Raw genomic sequence first — 22,684 nt, 5'->3', positions numbered from 1 at the left:
CCTGTCCCGTCCCAGCTCCACCAACCTTTGAGGAGCTGGGAAAAACTGTCGTGAAGATGCCAAAAATTGCAACATTTTTGCACAACCTCAAAGTTGTGCAACATTTTTGAGATTTATCACAGTGCTTTCAGTGACATTTCTGGAGAGAACACTTATGGACCAGGGCCTTTGAATCCATTGTGAGAAAAGCGCAATACAAATGTTTGTTGTTGTTACCATATGACTGCCCATATGGTGCCCGTGAGGAGAGGAGACCTATTCCAAAGAAATAGTCAAGAAACAGCATTGCTTGACCTTCAATTTCAATGGTTACTGAGGGGTCTCAGCAGTCAGAACCCCCCCAAAATAGTGTGATCGCATATACTAGAAATATGTAGAAATATGGGATCTCTTACTATTGTGGGAAAATGCATTCAAGTAGCAAATTGGACTTGGACATTATAACATCAGGTAATTGGTAATGAGAATCACCAGAAAGAGGTCCAATTTTTTATCTTGTTAACTTTCCCTCCTATGTCTTTTTATGTACACCATTGATTAAAATGTGTAGTAGAAAAATAACTGAAAATTACTACCGATCTTTTTATTTTAATTTTTTTTTATCCTGAGAGCTATGTCTGTACTTTGACGGAAATGGAATATAAAATAAGTTTAATGATAACATTACTACATTAAATATACAGTTTTTATTTAACAAGGCAAAAGTCACAAATGCAAAGTTGTAACAGCAGTAAAAACACAAACATTAAGAGAGCAAGAAAGAGCAGATTCCTCCAACCCTCGGGCATATGTACCCAGACGTTACCCCCGCTGAACACATAAGTGAATTGGGTAACAAGAAACCTGAAACCTAAAATAAATTAAAGATGTCAGAAATTGGCTATGACAACTAGGTTTGCCTTAATTAGTATGTGAACCTACACATCAGGTTAGGGAACACTCTGCCGTTGGAGCTTAATAACCTAAATAGTATGAAAATTATGTAAGAGCAAATGTGTCAATAAAGTAGAAAGCAGAAGGCTGACACTGTAAGATTCTCTTATCTGGGAATATGTCAGCATTTTGCAATTTCAATATCAGCTGTGCTTCCAGCAAACACTTAAAAATAGACATATGGGAAATATGAATTATTTCATACTAAAATAAAAATGGGAAAACTAAGTTATGTAGACACTTAATCCTACACTTTCTTGTGTGGTCGATTGACAGCAGGCTTGGACTGGCCCACGGGAGAACAGCAGAATCGTCTGGTGGACCCCTGTGCAAGAGTGGGCCACCACCATCTTATATGAGCAGTACTTGGCACAATATACTTTATTGTCTGTACTTTATTCACTACGTACAGACAAAGGCAGCATTATTCATTTAACAATCTACCTATTTCATTGTTCTATACATTTGTGATTGAGGATAATGTCACATTTACATGTAGTTGAAAAGTGGGGCGCCGGAATAGGTTACTGGTGGGTCCTTGGCACCCCAATCCAACACTGATTGACAGCATAGTTTTCTGCTTTTGCAATTTGACTTGTTAAACATAATTCAATAATACTGGGTCATTTTTTGAATATAATGGTAGAATGATTAGTAAACTTGCTCCCAGAAAAAGCTAGTCATATACTATATATTGGGTAACAGAGCACTGAGAAATATCCGTCCCCCCAACAAAAATACAACAATTACCTCCCGCATCAGCCCCAATCCAGTGATACTGGCATGAGGTCTCCCAGGCCTTGCGTGACATTGCCACATGATCCCTGCAGACAATCGGCAGCCACTATCTGCTGCTGGGCTATCACTTCTTCCGTTTGTCGGAGGTTCACACCTTGGGACGAACCTCAAACAAGCAGAAGTTTTAAGAGTGCAGCAGCCAAATAGCGGCCGCTGAATGGCAGTGGTGCTCACATGGCATAACAATGTCATCCAAGCCCCCCGATTTTGACATCGCTGGTGTGGGAGGTCAGTATATGGTGTTTCTTTTTGTTGTTTTTTTAGAAAGCAGACAAATTCAGTTGAAAAAAAAAGTTTTCCAGGTATATTGTAAGATAAAGAATTAAAGATGGCCATGCCTGTGACCTGTCTTGTAACACAGCCAACACTTAATAGAATCTTATCAACACTGCTGTCTCAATTAATTTGCATATAGCTGTATGTGAAATTTGTTTTACAGTTATTCTGTCTTTATTTCTTATATTTTAAACCTACTTTATTATTTATCACTAAATATATCCTCCACCTAATGAGGCAGGTGAACTTACTTTGAAAATCCATGTAAGAATTGCTACATGATCTCTATAATCAAATTACCATTTTAATACGAGCCAATGAAACTTTAGGATTATATAAACATACTGATTTGGATTTTCAAACAAGTACATCAGTCGATTTAATATAGTGTATGTAATGTAAAATCTGGTGACAGATCCTCTTAACTCATTTGTCTATGGACGTTTTAGTCACCAATTAGCAAAGTGCACTAGAAGTATTCCACCAGACCTTTGAAGAAACCCATTTAAGAAATTGATCTCAAAATGTATCAAATCTAGAAATTTACAGGATATTTAAAATAATCAAATCTTGTTCCTTTTACCTTCGTTTCTACATTCTTAAGTCATTGTATAAAACATTTTATACAAGTTAGAATGTATCTAGCTCAGTGTACATCTTTCAGAATGACAAACCACACAAACCACACATTAACAAACAAAATCTTTAAAAAAAAGTCATGCTATTGTTCATTATTATTTACTTGAGTGAGTGAATTGAAGACATCTGCTAGAAGTTATAGCTATACGATAGTTAGAGATGAACACTATTTTAAGAAATGAAAAATATTTGCTTTTCAACTGATTCAATTTTCTTTTTTTTTTAATGCAGGTTCAACATAAATACCCAAATTAAAGGAGGAATTGGTATTTGTATCAAAAGTGATAGCAGTGGCATACATGGTGAAAAAAATGGATATTAAAGGGTAATTCCCCAAAAAACAAGTTATACGCTATCCATAGGATAGGGAATAACTTGCTGATCGCTGGGGGTCCTGAGATCACTGGGTTGTAATCCCCTATCCCATCCAATCTGCTACATTTGTTTTGTTATTTTTAGGGTAGGGTATAACCCTTTAATGTAATGTGAGCAATGATCTAAAAATGTCAAAGCAGGTTGTCCAGGCCTGGGGTTCAAGTCTGCACTCACTTTATGTTACTGCAGATTCATGAATCCTCACAGTTTGCACATTGCACGGTCAGGATTCTCCGATGCCTGCAGCGGGTGGTCATGTCACTGTAAATATGCGACTTACATACTGTCGGACACATTCTGACTAGACGTGTCTGGCCTCACTCAATTCACTTGTATGCAAATCGCATACTCACGGCTACGTGCCCGCCCGTTCCGGCACTGGTGAACCTTGACAGCATGCACTGTGTGAGCTGAATCCTGACGGCGTGCATTGTGCAAGCTGTGAGGATTCACAAGTCTGGAGTAACAGAGTGACTGCAGACTTGAACCACAAGACCGGACAATCCCTTAAAGTGATAGATAAATCAATTACAACACATGGCTAAACAACATCAAACAGAAGGAAACATCTTTTGAAATAATTGCCTCCTGGCTAATGCTGGAAATCTTTATAAAGCCAGATGTACAAAAATAAACCTATATGTTATTATTGCCTTCTTTATGCCCCACAGAAAAGGAGAGCTCTACAATCTGCTCCGTTCACTTGGCCTCTTCACACCTTCACAACATTATACTGTATTGCTGAACTTTAGATGAGATATTGTTACACACGCTCAAACGCACGGCAGACCAGGATTCATATCCCTCATTGATAACGATGTTGTAGAAGAAATACCAGGAAATACATTTTCTTATCTTAAATAACAAGCATTTTACATTGTTTATAGAAGTATTGCAACATTCGGGACATTACAGTCCCAGACCTCAAATGTAAGAACAGGTTGGTGCCCATTCAGCTGGGTTAATGGTTTATTAATGTTTGGCGACTTATGGTAAGCAAAAAAACAGCCAGTGTTTGTTTTAGAAGATCCACTTAAAGTACTGCCACAAAACATTCTATGTGTTCTAGCTTCCATTCACTACACCGAAGAGAAGAAAATTAAATCTAGAAAATCAAGGTTGGAAGTTATTTTTTTTTTCTCCTTTACACTTTAACGTTCCATTTGTTGTTTTGGTGACGGCAGTTTATGACACTGCTTGAGGGAGACTGAAGAGTAAAAACCCACACTTCATTGATCGGTCCTTTCGACATTCTAGGTTCTCTATACATCCACATGCTTGCTGTTACAATGTTCGTATTGCAACTGGGTAGAGCAGCGACATGTGTTCAGCACCCTTAATTGGTAACTTGCGGCTGGTATAGTGGTGGATTATTTCTGGTACGCTGTCAAAAGGTGAGCTGTTCTGTCCTAGCACATACTGATTTTCTTTGGTACGCGAGAGCTTCATGTGCATGAATCCTTGGTTGCTCCTAATGGTTAAAAAAAAATAAAAATATTACTTTAGGATATTATAAAATAAATTAATTCATGCATTAATCCTAGTCTAATGGTTAATGACGAACACTGTTAGATTAGCAAAAAATTGCAACTTCAAATTTTGGTACTTGCCCTATGAACCAACATGCGGAAGCATACACATTCACATTATATAGACCTTCCTAAATCTATTAAGACCACACTCCTATCTTTAGATATCAAATGTAAGAAAAAGTAAAGCCATTAATATCACTTTAAATCCTAAGTATGGCGGTAGGAGGAGGGAAGGAGGGCAGTCAGTGGCTCAATGGAAGGTGTCCGGATGACTAGTAGAAGTGATTATAATTTTGTCAAAAGGTCTTCTATCTCAGTCAGTTACCCTATAAAAGAACAAAACTGAAAGAGGTGTAGGTCTACATACCTCTTAAGTACGGTTGAACTTGATTATGATGGTCTCGCATTGTCATGTAACTCTGCACAAGCACTTTATATAAACTACTCTTGGTTCAAGCAACCTGCTTCACACTTTTGATTACATGCCGCTGTGTATTTGTACTGAATTATACATTATTTTCCACTGGACTATGTTCAGATTGATAGCATTCTCCATTCCTTGAAGCCATGACCTTCTCTTGCCCATATTATTGTATACTCCCTGTACAGACATGGCACTTCGCTTCTGTTTCCCCTTTTTCTACTATCTTAATTTGAAACTTATCTGCTTTCACTGATTGTTGAAATAAAGAGTTTTATATATTACTTGATATGCTCAAGTTTCCTACATCTCTTTCAGTTTTGTTTGTCTTGGAAGAGCATTATAGATTGACCTGTCTTTCCCCCCTCTTTCCGTTACCTATTAAAGAACAGTGTGGTTGCAGCATATTTTCTATAAATTATTAACATAAGTAAAAATTATAAAACTTTGAAATTCATCATATTAAAAAAAATGTCTGTCTACACTTATCAGAACACCCCCCCCCCATATGTAGCCATTACATCGTAGTTTCGTAGTTTTTAAGGTTGAAGGTAGACTTCAGTCCTCCAAGTTCAACCTATTGCCTAACATGTTGATCCAAAGGAAGGCAAGAACCCCATTGGGCAGAAATTAATAGCTCCATATTAGGGGAAAAATTCCTTCCTTCCCGACTCCATACGGCATTCAGACCAGTTCCCTCGATCAACATCATCTGTAACTGCAGAAACTCTGTACTGACTGAAACAAACATGACAAATATGAGACTTGCAATGGGGGCTCAAATTACACAGGCAAAAGTAAAATAAATTAAGGCAAATTACTAATTCTGTATAACCTATAGATAGCATACATTTACACTAGACAGTATGAAAATGCGCCATATTTTTCAGGGCGGCTCATCATGGATTATAAATTTGGTACTTGTTTGAACTCTTTTTTCTAACTTTAGCCCCACTCTTGGCTGCCTTACTTTCAGGCCAATTTTTTTTTTCCCAAATCAGCTAAGCCAAGGCCCAAGTTTGTCTAAAGTTGAGCTGCACTGCGACAGTAAGGCTAACTGCCCATGATGCAGAAATGCTGTGGAGCGTTTCTGCATCTCCCTGGCAGAAAAAAAGCATGCGGATTTTACATGCGTTTTTTCTGCCAGGTAGAAGAGTTTGTGAAGCGTTTTTAACTCCTTTATAGCCTGGGGCATATTAGTACGCCCCAGGCTATGACCCCTGGTTCAGTGAGGGCTCCGGCACTGTGCCCGCACTGAATCGGGCACATGTCAGCTGATTCTTACAGCTGACATGTGCCCGCAAGAGCCGTGGAATCGTGATCCACCCGCGGCTATTAACCAGTTAAATGCCGCTGTCAATCTCTGACAGTGGCATCTAACAGCGCCGCACCGGACATTTTGGTATCGCCACGTTCAGAATCGCCCAATCTATCAATATAAAAAAAGAATTAATCTGATCGGTAAACGGCGTAACGAGAAAAAAAATTCTAAACGCCAGTATAATGTTTTTTTGGTCGTCGCAACATTGCAATAACATGCAATAACGGGCGATCAAAACATCGGATTTATCCCAAAATGGTATAAATAAAAACGTCAGCTTGGCATGCAAAAAATAAGCCCTCACCCGGCCCCAGATTATGAAAAATGGAGATGCTACGGGTCTCAGAAAATGCCATTTTTTTTTTTTTTTTTAGCAAATTTTGGATTTTTTTTTCACCACTTAAATAAAAAATAACCTATACATGTTTGGTATCTACGAACTTGTAATGACCTGGAGAATAATAATGGCAGGTCAGTTTTAGTATTCAGCGAAAGTGGTAAAAAAACAAACAAAAAACAACTGTGGAATTGCATTTTTTTTGCAATTTCACAGCACTTGGAATTTTTTTCCTGTTTTCCAGTACACGATGTGGTAAAACAAGTGATGGCGTTTAAAAGTCCAACTTGTTCCGCAAAAAATAACCCCTCACATTGCCATATTGACTGAAAAATAAAAAGGCTATGGCTCTGGGAAGAAGGGGAGCAAAAAACAAAAACGCAAAAATGGAAAAACCCAAGGTCTTTAAGGGGTTAACATGCGATTTCGCATGCGGGTTGGCAAGCGCTTTTCCAAGCGATTTTAGCATCACTTGGAAAAGTGCTTGACAACTTGGTCACACTATATAAATACATGCAACCGACATGGATTTATGTTGTGTGACCAAGTTACGATGCTGCAAATGCAGTATCAATAGTAATAAAAAGAATAAAAATGTTGAAAAATAAAAAAAAAACATTATACTTACCTTCCAATGGTCCCCGGTCTCCACTACGGTGCGTCCGGTGTCTTCGGCGGCTCGCTGTGCTCTAAAATGGACCTTCCATGACATCATTTAGTCATGTAACAGGTCACGCGACCGACAACTTAACAAGCGTTTTTAATGCGCTTTTGCGGCGGAAATGGTGCAGCGGAAACGCATTAAATCCGCATCACGGCTCACAGCCTTAATCTGTCTCAATGTGTTAAAAGGGAGGAGTAGAGGTTGACCGTGCATACAGAAAAGTCTATTCTGGAGGACTTTTCTGTAAGTTAAATAGATAACCTCCTATTAGTTGTTAAAGCAAATATGATGAGGACACAAAATATATCTATGTACTTTTTTTTCTTTTTACAGTGCAACTGACTTGCATCGGCAGATCAACATAGAACATCACTGTATTTTGCATACAATTGGTTCACAAAAAAAAAGCCATGTGAAAAGGAAGATTGGTTATAATGGATCTGTGATGCAACCGTATAAATAACAGACAGCACACCAAAAAATCTGACAAGTGAACCCAACTTCAAGAAGAGGGCATTTCTCATAGGGTAATTATGCAAAGCAGCCTAACGATATGCTCCATAGAATCCTGTGAGCAATGTCTCCATGGTAAAGACCATACAAATTTGCATAATAGGGAGGCTAACGAAAAATACCCATACCTCTGGAACCTTATGGTAGATTTTAAAAAAATACAATACTCAGGAACAGCAGGAATAAAAATAAGAGCAAACACTGGCCACTTTTGTCCTAGTGACAGGAACTCTTTAAAAGTTGGCAGTTAAGTTTAAAAGCCCCCATACACATTTGTTAGCTGCCAGCCAAATGAGGCTTTGACCGATTGTTCAGCCAACAGCCATGTTAGGTGACAGACATCTTTGTCGATAGCTTATTTCTCAGAGAAAAAAGCAATTAGAAGTCCAAAATCTGACAGGCCCGATCTACATCTACCCCGAAAATCAGTTGACTGGCATCCCCATACTCTAACTGATATCAGCTCTTGGCTTTCAATTCATCCTGTTCTTTTTTTCTTAAGGGACATAAGCTGCCACTATAGGTGTCTGGCAGGTGTCCTGAGGGTAAAAGAAATACAAATCTGAGGTTTATGGCCAGCCTCAAATAAAATCTGAAACTATGCTTTCTGCCACATACTGTGTATATAAATGTCATCAAGGATCTAAAAGTTGTCTGCAGAAGTGTCTTCAATGAGCAGACACCTTGTATCAGACAATGTGGTAGCTTAACTTCGAGGAAAACAAAAGACATTAAAATTGAACCCGCCTGATCCTTTTCTTCCCCAGGTCAGACAGACACTTCTTTTTGCCTCCGATTAGTAAATGGTGCCTATGTCTATGTTCAACAGTAGCAAAAAATAGAAATTGGAAACTGACACATTTGGGCGGACTGCGTCATGGGAGTGAAGAGCATTGGGATTCCAAATAAGTTTTTATTAATACTAACGTACCGGACCAGCACCTTTCTCATGGTCTAAAAGCAAAGAGTCAACAGTATGTTCAACAGTAAAAACTTTCATGGGGCATATGGCAAAGATACTGGTATGGATTCCCATCCGATAATAACCTGGGCATTAGTTTCAGTCTTTTGGTTGCCATTTTAGAGTTATGTAATAAAAAATAATCACACTTATCTGCACAGGGTCGCCTGTGACTGTAGAGCATGTGATGTAAGGTACTGCAACTCCATTCCATGAAGTTAAATAGGATTGAGCTGCAAACCAGACAGTTCAAGTATAAGAATGGAACTGTTCATGGGTTTAAAGACCAATTTGTTTTACTCATTTCATACAATCCCTTTACCTCTCCCGCATTAAGGAGTTTCAGTGACAGTAACAACATTGTGTACGTGACAAACTACAGACATCATTGCTCGGAAACGTTAGCCATGATGAAGCAAATAGAGGACAACTGAAGCCTCTTCTATATACACTGGACCACTGGAACTTCTGCACTGGGTTGCCGGGGATGAGAAGAGGTGGGCTTATAGATTATTTTGATATTTGATTTTTTTATTTTTGCATTTTATTTTATCTGCTGCTGGTTATTTTTTCAACGATTGGATTATCTCCTGAAAGTAGAATAAGAATGTGTTTCAGAAATGGAAGGATGGAGCAGTAAGGAGGAAAGTTTCATTTTTCTGGTGTTTAACGCAGCAAGCTTGTAAAGCACAATTAACATTCACAGACATCCATTATGATAGAAATACACAGTGATACCAAAATATACTAGGTGATCCCAGGTACACTATCCCAGAAACACTGTCATTTCCAATTACGCTCAGGCAGGTTATCGGAGAGCAGTGTCCTGGCTTTGAAACTATCTGCTGGATGAATGGCTCTCCAGGGAGAAGCAAGGAAGTGTTGGAGAGGACAAGTAGAGATGGAGCATATATATCTCTGCACTGTGAGAGCTTTGCAATTAATTAACTCATTCACTTCTAGCAGGAATAACTGAATACCCAGCAGTACATTAACCTTGCTATGACAAGGAAAAAATATGCGCTTCCACACTTCAAGCATGCTTACAAAGTTCATTTTAGACTTAACCTTGACCAAGATCTGTAAAGCTAAAACAGAACAATTATAGAAAAGATGACATATCACATCAGTATTGTGCATTAACCTTGATAATCATTTTGATTTTCAGCCTAAATAGGTCATAAATTCTATAATTTACTTTTTATTTTATTTTTATAGATCATGCTTTTTTATTTTATTTTTTATAGATAATACTTTTTTTCATCTCCAAAACCCCTGCATAGAAACTACACTGCTCAAAAAAAATAAAGGTAACACTTAAACAACAGAATATAACTCCAAGTGAATCAAACTTCTGTGAAATCAAACTGTCCACTTAGGAAGCAACACTGATTGACAATCAATTTCACATGCTGCTGTGCAAATGGAATAGACAATAGATGGAAATTATTGGCAATTATCAAGACACCCTCAATAAAGGAGTGGTTCTGCAGGTGGGGACCACAGACCACATCTCAGTACTAATTCTTTCTGGCTGATGTTTTGATCACTTTTGAATGTTGGTTGTGCTTTCACACTCGAGGTAGCATGAGACGGACTCTACAAGCCATAGAAGTTCCTCAGGTAGTGCAGCTCATCCAGGATGGCACATCAATGCGAGCTGTGGCAAGAAGGCTTGCTGTGCCTGTCAGCGTAGTGTCCAGAGGCTGGAGGCGCTACCAGGAGACAGGCCAGTACACCAAGAGACGTGGAGAGGGCTGTAGGAGGGCAACAACCCAGCAGCAGGACTGCTACCTCCACCTTTGTGCAAGGAGGAACAGGAGGAGCACTGCAAGAGCCCTGCAAAATGACCTCCAGCAGGCCACAAATGTGCATGTGTCTGCACGAATGGTTAGAAACCGACTCCATGAGGGTGGTATGAGGGCCCGACGTCCACAGATGGGGGTTGTGCTCACAGCCCAACACCTTGCAGGGCGCTTGGCATTTGCCACAGAACACCAGGATTGGCAAAGTCGCCACTGGCGCCCTGTGCTCTTCACAGATGAAAGCAGATCCTCCAGGTCCAGGCCTATCCGGAAACCTCCTGTGGAAAGCTTTAAGGACGGATGATGTCTCTGCTCCTAGGCTTGTTACCCAGGCGTTGTCTTCGGGACCGAAACCCTTCCAGGAGACAAGATACTGTAATCTCCCTCTATGCCATCTAGTATTCAAGATACGAGAAATTTCATATTCGCCGTCTTCCACCACAAGAGGAACTGTGACAGTGGCGTCCCTATCAGATACATCAGCCTTTTTCAACAAGGAAACATGAAACACAGGATTAATCTTCCAGGAAGTAGGGACATCCAACCTAACAGCAGATGGGTTAACAACCTGAAGCACTTTAAATGGACCCACAAACTTAGGACCCAGTTTTTTTTAGAGGGAATCCTTAACCGCGGGTTCTTCGAGGACAACCAAACCATGTCACCCACAGTAAACAAAACCACCTTACGTTTCCTGTCAAAATACTTCTTGGACTTCTTGTTAGCCTCTTGAAGGTTGCAAACTCTCTCCAAATCACCGGAAAAATTCTCCTCCTCCAGCACCGCCGACCCCAATTTGGAGAATGAACCAAATGATGGATGTCTCCCAGTACAACAAAAAAAAGGAGAACACCCAGCAGAGGAGGATGTATGATTGTTAAGAGAAAATTCTGCGAGAGGCAGAAACTCAGACAACACCTCTTGATTATCTGCCACAAAACAACACAAAAACTGTTCAACATCCTGGTTCTTTCTTTCAGTCTGTCCATTAGACTCAGGATGATAACCAGACGAAAATGACAAATGGACTCCCAAAGTGTCAAAAAAGCACGCCAAAAGCGAGCCACAAACTGAGGTCCTCTATCAGAAAAAATATACGTGGGAACGCTATGGAGCTTGACAATCTCCATAACAAACGCCTTAGCGAGTGTCTTGGTGCAGGGCAACTTAATGAATGGAACCAAATGACACATCTTACTAAAAAGGTCCACGATCACCCAGATGACAGTAAAACCCTCGGACACAGGAAGATCGGTAATAAAATCCATTGTGAGATGTGTCCAAGGTGCACTAGGAACCTCCAGAGGGCAAAGCAACCCCGCAGCAGGAGTATGTGAAGCATTTGACCTAGCATACACAGTACATTGACGCACCCACTTGATGACTTCTTTCTGCCATCCAGGCCACCAAAAACTGCAAATGATAAGTCTCTTAGTCTCCGAAATTCCTGGATGACCTCCCAACCGAGACTCATAACACTCCACAAACAAATCTCTCCTAAAGGCTCTAGGCACGAACAACCTCCCATGGGGATTATTAGATGGAGCCTCATCTTGAGCTTTCAGAATCCCATTCTCCAAAACGGAGTCTAATGCCACCACCACAACTCCTTTCTGTAAAATGCTCTCCTCCTCCTTGGCACCGACCGTAGGAGAGAAGCTGCGAGATAAAGCATCGGCTTTAACATTCTCAGTACCAGGGATATAGGTAACAGTAAAATGAAACCGAGAGAAAAAAAGTGCCCACCTAGCTTGATGGGCATTCAAGCGCTTGGCAGCATCCAGATAGATCAAATTCTTATGATCTGTGAAAACCTGAATAGGAAATCTAGCGCCTTCCAAAAAATGACGCCAATGTTCAAACGCATGTTTAATAGCCAGCAACTCCCAATTTCTAACATCAGAATTCAGTTTGGTTTCCGAATTTTTTTTTCGAAAAGAAGGGACAAGGATGTACTCCACCCTTGTTCTCCTGAGACAAAACTGCTCCGACCCCCACTGAAGAAGCATCGACCTCGACCAAAAAAGGCTTGGTCTCATCAGGCTGCATAAGGATAGGGGCAGAACTGAACCTCTCTTTGAGATACTCAAACGCTTCAATGGCCTCAGTAGTCCACTGGGCCGTATTCGCACCTTTCCTGGTGAGATCGGTTAGCGGTTTAACAATTACAGAAAAATTCTTAATGAATTTCCTGTAATAATTGGCAAAACCCAAAAATCTCTTTATAGATTTCAAACCAATAGACCTAGGCCATTCCTGCACAGCCAGAACCTTCACAGGGTCCATCTCAAAGCCCTCGCTGGAGACAATGTAGCCCAAAAAACTAATTTTCTGCACAGCGAACTCACATTTCTCCAGCTTCGCTAAGAGTGAATTATCACTCAATAACTGCAAAACTTCACGCACATTCTGCCAATGGGACTCTAGATCTGGTGAGTAAATCAAAATGTCATCCAAATACACAACCACATTCTTACCAATCTAAGGTCTCAGGATGTCATTAATAAGGTTCTGAAAAAAAGCAGGTGCACTGGTAAGACCAAAAGGCATCACCAGATTCTCAAAATGACCTACCGGAGTGTTAAAAGCAGTTTTCCATTCATTACCCTCCTTCACTCGTAACAAATTGTATGCCCCCCAGAGATCAATGTTGGAGAACCACTTGGCCCCCACTAACTGGTTAAACAAGTCAGGAATTAACGGCAATGCATAACAATTGTGTACGGTAATCTTATTAATTTCACGAAAATCCAGACATGGACGTAAACCCCCGTCCTTTTTTTTAACAAAGAAAAATCCAACTGCCACAGGTGACTTAGAAGGTCTAATGTGACCAGCAGCCAGGCTAGTCTGTATGTATTCCTCCAAGGCCTTTCTTTCAGGGATAGTCAGAGTAAACAAGCGACTCTTAGGAAGAGTAGCTCCTGGAACAAACTCAATGGCGCAATCATAATCCCTATGAGGAGGTAAAACTTGCGACTCCTCCTCTGAAAAAACCCTCCAAAAATCTTGAATAGGTATCGGTAATTCCCCTTTTTCCACAGACACAAAGCGACCATTACAAAATTTATCATAGCACTTCGGACTCCAAGACTTAATCACATTAGTAGACCAGTCCAATACAGGATTGTGCCGTTTTAACCAAGGCAAACCTAGAACAACCGGAGAGGGTAAATTATCTAAAACAACCAAGTCCAAAATTTCTTGGTGAACTACATTGATAGTGAGGGGAAATGCAGCAATCTTGTGAGTAATACATTTCAAGGGAGTGTTATCAATTGCAATCACAGAAATAGGTGAATAGGTGATGACAAAGGTTTGGATTTCAATTTAAGGTTTTCCAAAAACCCTTTATCAATCACAATAAGTGTTGAACCACAATCCACAAATTCCTGAAAGTCAATCAAATCTCCCTGCAAAGTAGTACTCCCAGAAAGAAATACTCCTGCAGAGAGTAAACAAGCTATACGGGCGTAACTGACCTTTTTTTTTTCTTTACTTAAACGACGCTCACAATACTTAATCAAATGGTCAGCTTTACCACAATAAAGACACAATCCCTCGGCAAACCTCTGGTCTCTTTCCTGAGAGCAGAGTGGCATCGCCCCAACCTCCATCGGTTCTCTGCCATCAGAGCAGATTTTCTGGGGACTAGGAACTGACATTACAGGAGTCTTTACTTCATTAAGCCTGCACCTCAGTCTCCTGTCTACATGAACAGACACCTGCATGGCATCCTGCAGAGTCTCAGGTGCAGGGAATGCAATTAGCAAATCCTTAACCCTTTCACTCAGACCAGCAAGAAATAAACATCTCAGAGCAGGATCATTCCATTTCACTTCTGAAGCCCATCTCCTGAAGTGTGTGCAATAATTTTCAACATCATCTAACCCCTGATTCAAACGCCTGAGTTCTGCTTCAGCAGATGAGATTCGATCAGGATCGTCATATAATAGCCCCATAGCAGAAAAAAATTCTTCAACAGACCTTAAACACGGATCATTAGGTTGGAGAGAAAAGGGCCACACCTGTGGTTCATTGCGCAAAAGTGACATAATAAAACCAATGCGCTGTGATTCATTCCCAGAGGACCTTGGTCTCAAACGAAAATATAACAAACAAGCATTTTTAAAGGAAAAAAAATCTTGCTGTTTACCATAAAAAAAATCAGGCAGTCCTACCTTAGGGTTCGACAAAATGCACTCCAGAACAGCTACTCATGTGTTGCTGAAGCTCGGCCACCTCCAGAGACAATCCCTGCAGGCGTTGAGCCAAATCCTGGACAGAAACCATACTGATCCCCGAATTTCTTTCCTTTTAGCTTTTTTTTTTTGGTCTGGACTTACTGTTATGATCTGCAACATGTACTAAGGAAAGATCAGGGAAAATTGTCCCTACAGTAACATTAAGCTGAATCCCTACGATGTAGTGGGCTGCCTGTTCCTAGCGAACAGACCCACCTTAGTCCTCGGCTAGTCTGAACGAAGACCTATAGCATTAAGGAAGGGGTCCCTAAAAGAACTAAGGACTGGAACAAAAAATGGGGCACCTCCTAAACAGAGAAGTTGTTGTGGAAACACAAAAAGATAAACTGACAAAAATGTACTAAAGGTCCCAGAAGGACTAAGCAAACTTGACAGAGTAAGGCACCGAAGTACCAGGCTAGAGAAACAGTCAAACACTGAAGTCCAGCACAGCCACAAGGGCGGAGCTGGAATATAAAGGCAGATGGTCACGTGACCGCAAAACACAAGATGGAAAAAACAAACAGGAGGGTTCTAACAGTTATCCTGTGGATAGAGAGAACTTCTCATCTTGATACAAACTTTTTAAATAGGGTGTCCAGGATTTTTTTTTACTATGTGCCTAAAGAGGGACAGGGAAGTAGTTGCCAACTACCTGCCTGTTCTACGTGGCACTGGCTCAAAGCGGTCACCGACCACTCTTGCCGGCGATTCACCTGCTCCATGTCTAAAGAGCAGGTCTTCTTCTTCCATGAATGCTCTGTCGATGGGGCTTGACTTCCGACGTCATGCTGAATGACAGTTGACTTCCTGCAGTTAGGCAGCAGGGAGCCGGCTGTTAATCAGCATGATGTCGGCAGTCACGCCTCATCAGCAGAGCAGAGTGGAAAAGATGCCACTGCTCTGCCAACATGACATCAGCGGAAGCAGCTGAATTGCCGGCATGAGCGGTCTGAGATCATCATAAGGCACAACAGGAAGGCAGGTCGCAACTACCCGCCTGTTAGCTCTTAGGCACATAGTAAAAATAACAAATAGTCTTGAATGTCCCATTTGAATAATAAATCTTTAGCTCTAAAATGTTTTACAGCAGTCAGTCAGAATTTTTTTAAAATGGGATGCATATTACTACCAAGACTAATCTAAACGTTCCAGATGGAAATTAATGGAAAATGTAAAGACATTTTAAATTCCTTCAGCTTTCATGTCTGGCAGCATGAACTGTAAGTTACTGTACTTATCTGTTCTAGTTCAACTATTTTTTAATGTGAAAATGTTTATTTATTTATTTTTAGATTTGATTTTGTAATTATTTTTATTTATTTATTTTCTTATAAAATATGTCACACTGCTTGCGTTTATAGCCATGGCTGCTATGGATGCACAACTGCACTGATAAATTTGCCGCCTTGCCCCTGTTGAGCAGCAATAATAAAATGTCCCATGACAAATTTATGAGCTATGCAATATTAGAACTCAGGGTTATAGTTGGCATGAACTATGAACCGCCATTCAGGAATCCTAAATAATATATTGTAGACCTTTTCCTACTTTGATGATGAATTGTATAAATGCACATCCACATTGCTTAGAGCGGAGGATACTGGATAAATCTGCTGTGTTCTGCTTTCAAGGTCTTTAAACCAATACTGACAGCTCAATATACAAAAAGATTTATGGCAAAAAACTCTTCTATATCTTTCTGTCTTGCTGCTTTGTCAACTGACGACATATTTATTTAGGAGCAGAGGAAGATTTATCTGGCGTCCTTACATCTGGTGTTTAATCAATTGGATATAGACTGAACAGTACTTATAAAGTGACTCTGGTGCCACTTCAAATCCATTTTCTTTGTCTCAGTCTTCAAAAGGATGAAAAAGAGGTGTACCGCGAGCCACAATCTCAGCATTTTTGTCCCCTTGAAGATAAGGCAGTTGTTTTGTTTTTTTCCTCTATGGACTTGCTGCCAAACTGAAAGATGGGAACCTTGCCTAAGAATCATTTACTTGTGCGACAGATTAAACCTGGCAATATACAATATGCTTAATGTTTCTGCAAAGAAATACACTTCATAAATACCAGAATCCATAGACACGTTCCCTTGCATCAATATTTTCTATAGCATATGTTCCAATTAGAGAAATGTTGGCAGGATTCACAAACAAATATGTTTGGGACATCTTGACTCTCCTCTGAAAAATGCCACAAATTATCGAACATTTTGGATTTTGAATATTCATTTTTGCCAAGCCACTTAGCCCCTGTATTTACATACACTAAGGCAATCCAAGCATGCATGACTATGGGGCAGTTGTCAAATGTGTATACCAAGCACAAATTAGGGCTCGATGCACTATAATTTATAGTTTATACAGGAAAAAATGTTTAATGTTTTGTAGCTGGTTAGGTAAGGTTGTATGGTAATACGGAATCATACAAGATGAAAAGAAAAGGGGTGCCCCATGAACAAAGTACATTTTAATCGACAGATCTTGGAATAAAAATAAGTTCCACAATTGGATTTGTTTTAAAAAAATGTTCCTGTGCCGAGATAATCTTATAAATGTGCCCCTGCTGTGCACTGTGTACTGGCTGTATCTGACCGTGAAGGAAGGTGGTCTGATCATACCACAACTCCTGGGCAGGGGGAGCAAAAGACTATACAGACAGGACAGCACGGGATCAAAGCTGATTCTTTCGGTGAGGTAAAAGATTTTCTAAAAATAAGCAGTGAAATGTTTTACTTCACAGAAAGAATCAGCCGCGATCTCATCCTGTAATGTCCGCATACTTTCTTTGACTTCCCCCCACTGCCCAGGAGCTGTGGTATGATCAGACCATGTTCCTGCACGGTCAGATACGGCCATTACCCAGTACACAGTATACAGCAGGGGCACATTTATAAGATTATCTCAGCACTTATTTCATTCTGAGATCTGTTGATTAAAATGTACTTTGTTCATGGGACAAATTGTGGTCAATTATCCACTTGTATAGTAACTCTCCTATCATTTATTTGTGACATTTTCGCACAGCCAGTCCTCTCAATATACTGCATAACAAAACACAAAAAATAAATAAAATAAATCTGAATAAAGCATCCAACAGGACACTGCATATTTCTATTGAGGTTATTAAATACAGACAAATTAGACCATGATCATCAGGTGAGAGATTATTACATTCTAGCAGTTATGCTTTGTGCAATGGGTACAGAAAATGGCTGCACATTGTTATAATGTAAATTTCTCTTAAGTAGCGTTTTTTGACCCACCATCACAAAAATGATTACACCGTGAAGTTTGTAGACCTGAGATCACTGTCTCTTCAGTGGAGCTTCCCAAAGCTAGTCAGCACTCTGGGTAAGTTCAGGGCAAGAGAGGGGAACTATCAGTGTCAGATTCTGCTCTGTAGCATTGACATCTACAGCAAGTCAATAAATACTATTCATGGGCCAATATAAACTAGTATTATAGAAAGAGTTGCCTAAATTGGTGGTTTTCTTAGATCATTTAGGTTGTTGAATGTACCTATTAATTGCTTTCTAATGCCTATGCAATATACAGTAGTGTTCTACAAAATTGCCATAACTAGCAATGTGGTAATACTATTACAAGAGCGGAACACTTAAAAATGCACATATACCACTCCTATTTCTGCTCTTTCGAGTCATTGACCGTTTACCTTTATAAAAGAAAGAATATTGCACTTTTGGGGAATTTTTGTTTGTTAAAAAATATGTTCCTGTTTTGTGTTCAGAAAATTAATTTAAAAGTGTAAAGAATGAAAAGTACTAGTCATTAGAATAAAGCGACTTGATATGGAGTGTTGTAGGCACTTGTAAATGACTATTTTATGTTACAGTACAGCTATGATTCACCATTACAGAACGCCAAAAACTTCCTGCTGAAATATCATTTAGTGCAGATAAATTTGCCACGGTTCCATGATTCAGATTATTCCCCCCTAGGTATCCAGCTCATTTTCTGCTCCTGATATTTTGTGTCCTCGGTCTTTAATGAGCTTGCAGAGCTGGGACTTTTGGCATTTTACTGACATTTCCTCTTAAAGAGAAGATAGAATATCACGTCGCTGTACAAGCGATGCGTTGTCTCCATTTGTTATCTAGGGCTGTCTGAGATGGGTGTCTTTGTCACATTCTTGTTCTCATAGTGAGATGAAATATAACATGTGACAAGTTACTTCTCTGCTATCAAAAACCAAAATGTACATTTACATGAACTGATAAAGACAGTCACGAATGACAAAAGTAAGATACTAAAGCGGAAATGGAGGCTGTACCGCAGAAGAACAACACGATAAGTGCACAACAGGGTGGTGGCTGAGAAAAAACAGAGCTTCTCATAGATACAAAATTGTTCTGCTGCCATTACTGCGAAATGGAGGTATGGTATTTAGCAAAAGGTCAACGCAGAGAAGGATTTGTAATGGCCATTAACAGATAGGAGTAAAGTGTTTTAGAACTGCAGTGATATCTGTAAAACAGTAATGGGCAAACCATAGAAGATTCTAAGCACTCTGTGTACTTGAGAAAGTGGGGGTAAAATGGGGTTAGTGTTTTCTGGGATGAAAATATTTATGGCTTTATGGTAAGACAGGTTATTAATATCAGATTGCTTCGTGTCCAACTGTCTGCACCATCCACCTTTTGATGAGGCTGCAGTTTTGTCCCATTGACTTAATACATGGGACAACACTGCAATACCTATGCAATCACCTATAAGCAGATGGAGAGCAGTAACAGAAAGTAATGTAAACGGTATTAAAGTCTGCAGTGGTCATTTAATTATCACAGCCCTACTATCAACTGATCGAGCAGGTGCTGGGAGCCAGACCACAACGGATTACATATTAATGGTCTAACCTAGTGACAGGCCATCGATATTCTGACATATCAGTAGGTCATGTTAGATTATCACATTGTGGCCGGAAGTCTCATTAATTCACAGAATGATGAAGAAAATAATGTACCTGAACTCCTTTCTATCATTTTCCACCTTGCGCCGCACGGAGCAACAATGACATCACACCAGGCTAGCAAATCAAATACCTCCTGGGGAACCCAGTGATTCTGGATATTCGCACATCTCCTATGCATGGTCACAGAGCACTGACCTGGACCTTAGTTGCGTGAAGCGATCCGCTCATCATCTAACACAGAGGAAAGAAACTCTACTTGGAAACATTCTTGGCTGTATCACGTTTGTAGCAGTAGGCCGACTTTAAGGTGACTATGAGCCACAATCACAGTGAAGTAAGCATGATAAACTGCAGGGTATCCCAATTCAGATAGGAATTTGGTGAAGAAAAAAGCAGTAAAGAAACATACAGAAGGGCCTATTAAAGGCCCAAGACAAGGGTAAGTGCTGTAGACTCTTCATTCATGACCTTTCTGCCAATTCTAATACATTGTCCAATGAAAATTTAATAGATAGCTTAAAGTGGTTTTGTGGTGTAAGAGGTGATGAGCAGGTTCAAAGCCTTCTTGACATGTTGCTTGGCAAATCTCACTAGAGGCAAACACTCCCTAAGGCCATACGCAAACAGTGGTTATCGTCTACTGTGCTGATCTATGGAAAGATACACATATTATATTATATATATATATATATATATATATATATATATATATATATATATATATATATATATATATACACACACACACACACACACACACATATTCTAAATGTTATTGAAAATGTTGACAAGAGTTACTCACATATTTCTGCACAGAAATGAGATGAATCTGCTGCAAATCCAGTAAAATAATAAATTTGCAACAGATGTGTAGAAATCCCCATCATGCCCTCAGATCCATACAGATATTCATATACACACACCTGACATTACCTATATTTTGGGTATATTTGATCTTTCAGCATACATAGTAGGATCGATCAAATAAATGAAGATTCATGTTCCCTAAAGGGACTGAAAAGATGAATAAAGACATATATATATATATATATATATATATATATATATATATATATATATATATACACAGTGCCTACAAGTAGTATTCAACCCCCTGCAGATTTAGCTGGTTTGATAAGATGCAAATAAGTTAGAGCCTTCAAACTGCAAACGAGAGTAGGTTTTATGAACAGAAGCAGAAATCTTACAAACCAAAAAGTTATGTTGCTCAGTTGAATTTTATTAAATTTTAAACATAAAAGTGTGGGTCAATTATTATACAACCCCTATGTTTAATATTTTGTGGAATAACCCTTGTTTGCAATTACAGCTAATAATCGTCTTTTATAAGACCTGATCAGGCCGGCACAGGTCTGTGGAGTTATCTTGGCCCACTCCTCCATGCAGATCTTCTCCAAGTTATCTAGGTTCTTTGGGTGTCTCATGTGGACTTTATTCTTGAGCTCCTTCCACAAGTTTTCAATTGGGTTAAGGTCAGGAGACTGACTAGGCCACTCCAACACCTTGACTTTTTCCCTATTGAACCAGGCCTTGGTTTTCTTGGCTGTGTGCTTTGGGTCGTTGTCTTGTTGGAAGATGAAATTACGACCCATCTTAAGATCCTTGATGGAGGAGCGGAGGTTCTTGGTCAAAATCTCCAGGTAGGCCGTGCTATCCATCTTCCCATGGATGCGGACCAGATGGCCAGGCCCCTTGGCAGAGAAACAGCCCCACAGCATGATGCTGCCACCACCATGCTTGACTGTAGGGATGGTATTCTTGGGGTCGTATGCAGTGCCATCCAGTCTCCAAACGTCACGTGTGTGGTTGGCACCAAAGATCTCGATCTTGGTCTCATCAGACCATAGAACCTTGAACCAGTCTGTCTCAGAGTCCTCCAAATGATCATGAGCAAACTGTAGACGAGCCTTGACATGACGCTTTGAAAGTAAAGGTACCTTACGGGCTCGTCTGGAACGGAGACCATTGCGGTGGAGTACGTTACTTATGGTATTGACTGAAACCAATGTCCCCACTGCCATGAGATCTTCCCGGAGCTCCTTCCTTGTGGTCCTTGGGTTAGCCTTGACTCTTCGGACAAGCCTGGCCTCGGCACGGGAGGACACTTTCAAAGGCTGTCCTGGCCGTGGAAGGCTAACAGTAGTTCCATAAGCCTTCCACTTACGGATGATGCTCCCAACAGTGGAGACAGGTAGGCCCAACTCCTTGGAAAGGGTTTTGTACCCCTTGCCAGCCCTGTGACCCTCCACGATCTTGTCTCTGATGGCCTTGGAATGCTCCTTTGTCTTTCCCATGTTGACCATGTCTGAGTGCTGTTCACAAGTTTGGGGAGGGTCTTAAATAGTCAGAAAAGGCTGGCAAAAGAGATCTTTAATCCACACATGTGAAGCTCATTCTTGGTGCCTGAACTACTTCTTAATACTTTAGGGGGACCAAACAGAATTCTTGTGGTTTGAGGGGTTGAATAATAAATGACACTCTGAATTAACTTTTTACGTTTTAAAAAAAAAATAAAAAAATTTGCTGCAGTGCATTTCCCACTTCCAGGCTGATCTACAGTACAAATGTCACAATGCCAAGTTAATTCCGCATGTGTCAACCAGCTAAATCTGCAGGGGGTTGAATACTACTTGTAGGCACTGTATATATATATATACACACACACACACACAGTACAGACTAAAAGTTTGGACAACATCTCATTTAAAGATTTTTCTGTATTTTCATGACTATGAAAATTGTACAATTGCAAAAAGAACTTCGGCACTCCATACATGACTATATAAGAAATATTGTATCTAGACTAATGTCACTTTGAAAAATGAAGGTTTTTTTGCGCATAATGTGGCCAATTTATGTGTGCTCATCAACCACGACAAGGTCACCTTCGTATGATGGGAAAC

The 22,684-nt window shown here is 40.0% G+C and overlaps 1 protein-coding gene across 3 annotated transcripts in view; it reads right to left on the bottom strand.

Moving 5' to 3' along the window:
• Positions 1-667: 667 nt before the first annotated feature.
• Positions 668-22,684, bottom strand: part of SHF (Src homology 2 domain containing F) — a 331,977-nt gene continuing 309,960 nt past the window's right edge. For all 3 annotated transcript variants that reach the window (XM_073652898.1, XM_073652899.1, XM_073652896.1), the window contains one exon: positions 668-4,492. In XM_073652898.1, coding sequence (XP_073508999.1) covers positions 4,306-4,492 — 187 coding nt within the window. In that variant the 3' untranslated portion in view covers positions 668-4,305. The remainder of the gene's footprint in view (positions 4,493-22,684) is intronic.

This window comes from Phyllobates terribilis, unplaced genomic scaffold (genome assembly GCF_046119375.1).
Source record: "Phyllobates terribilis strain yellow unplaced genomic scaffold, ASM4611937v1 Scaffold_11__3_contigs__length_659146591, whole genome shotgun sequence".
Taxonomy (NCBI): domain Eukaryota; kingdom Metazoa; phylum Chordata; class Amphibia; order Anura; family Dendrobatidae; genus Phyllobates; species Phyllobates terribilis.
This window is presented reverse-complemented; position numbering and strand designations above follow the sequence as displayed.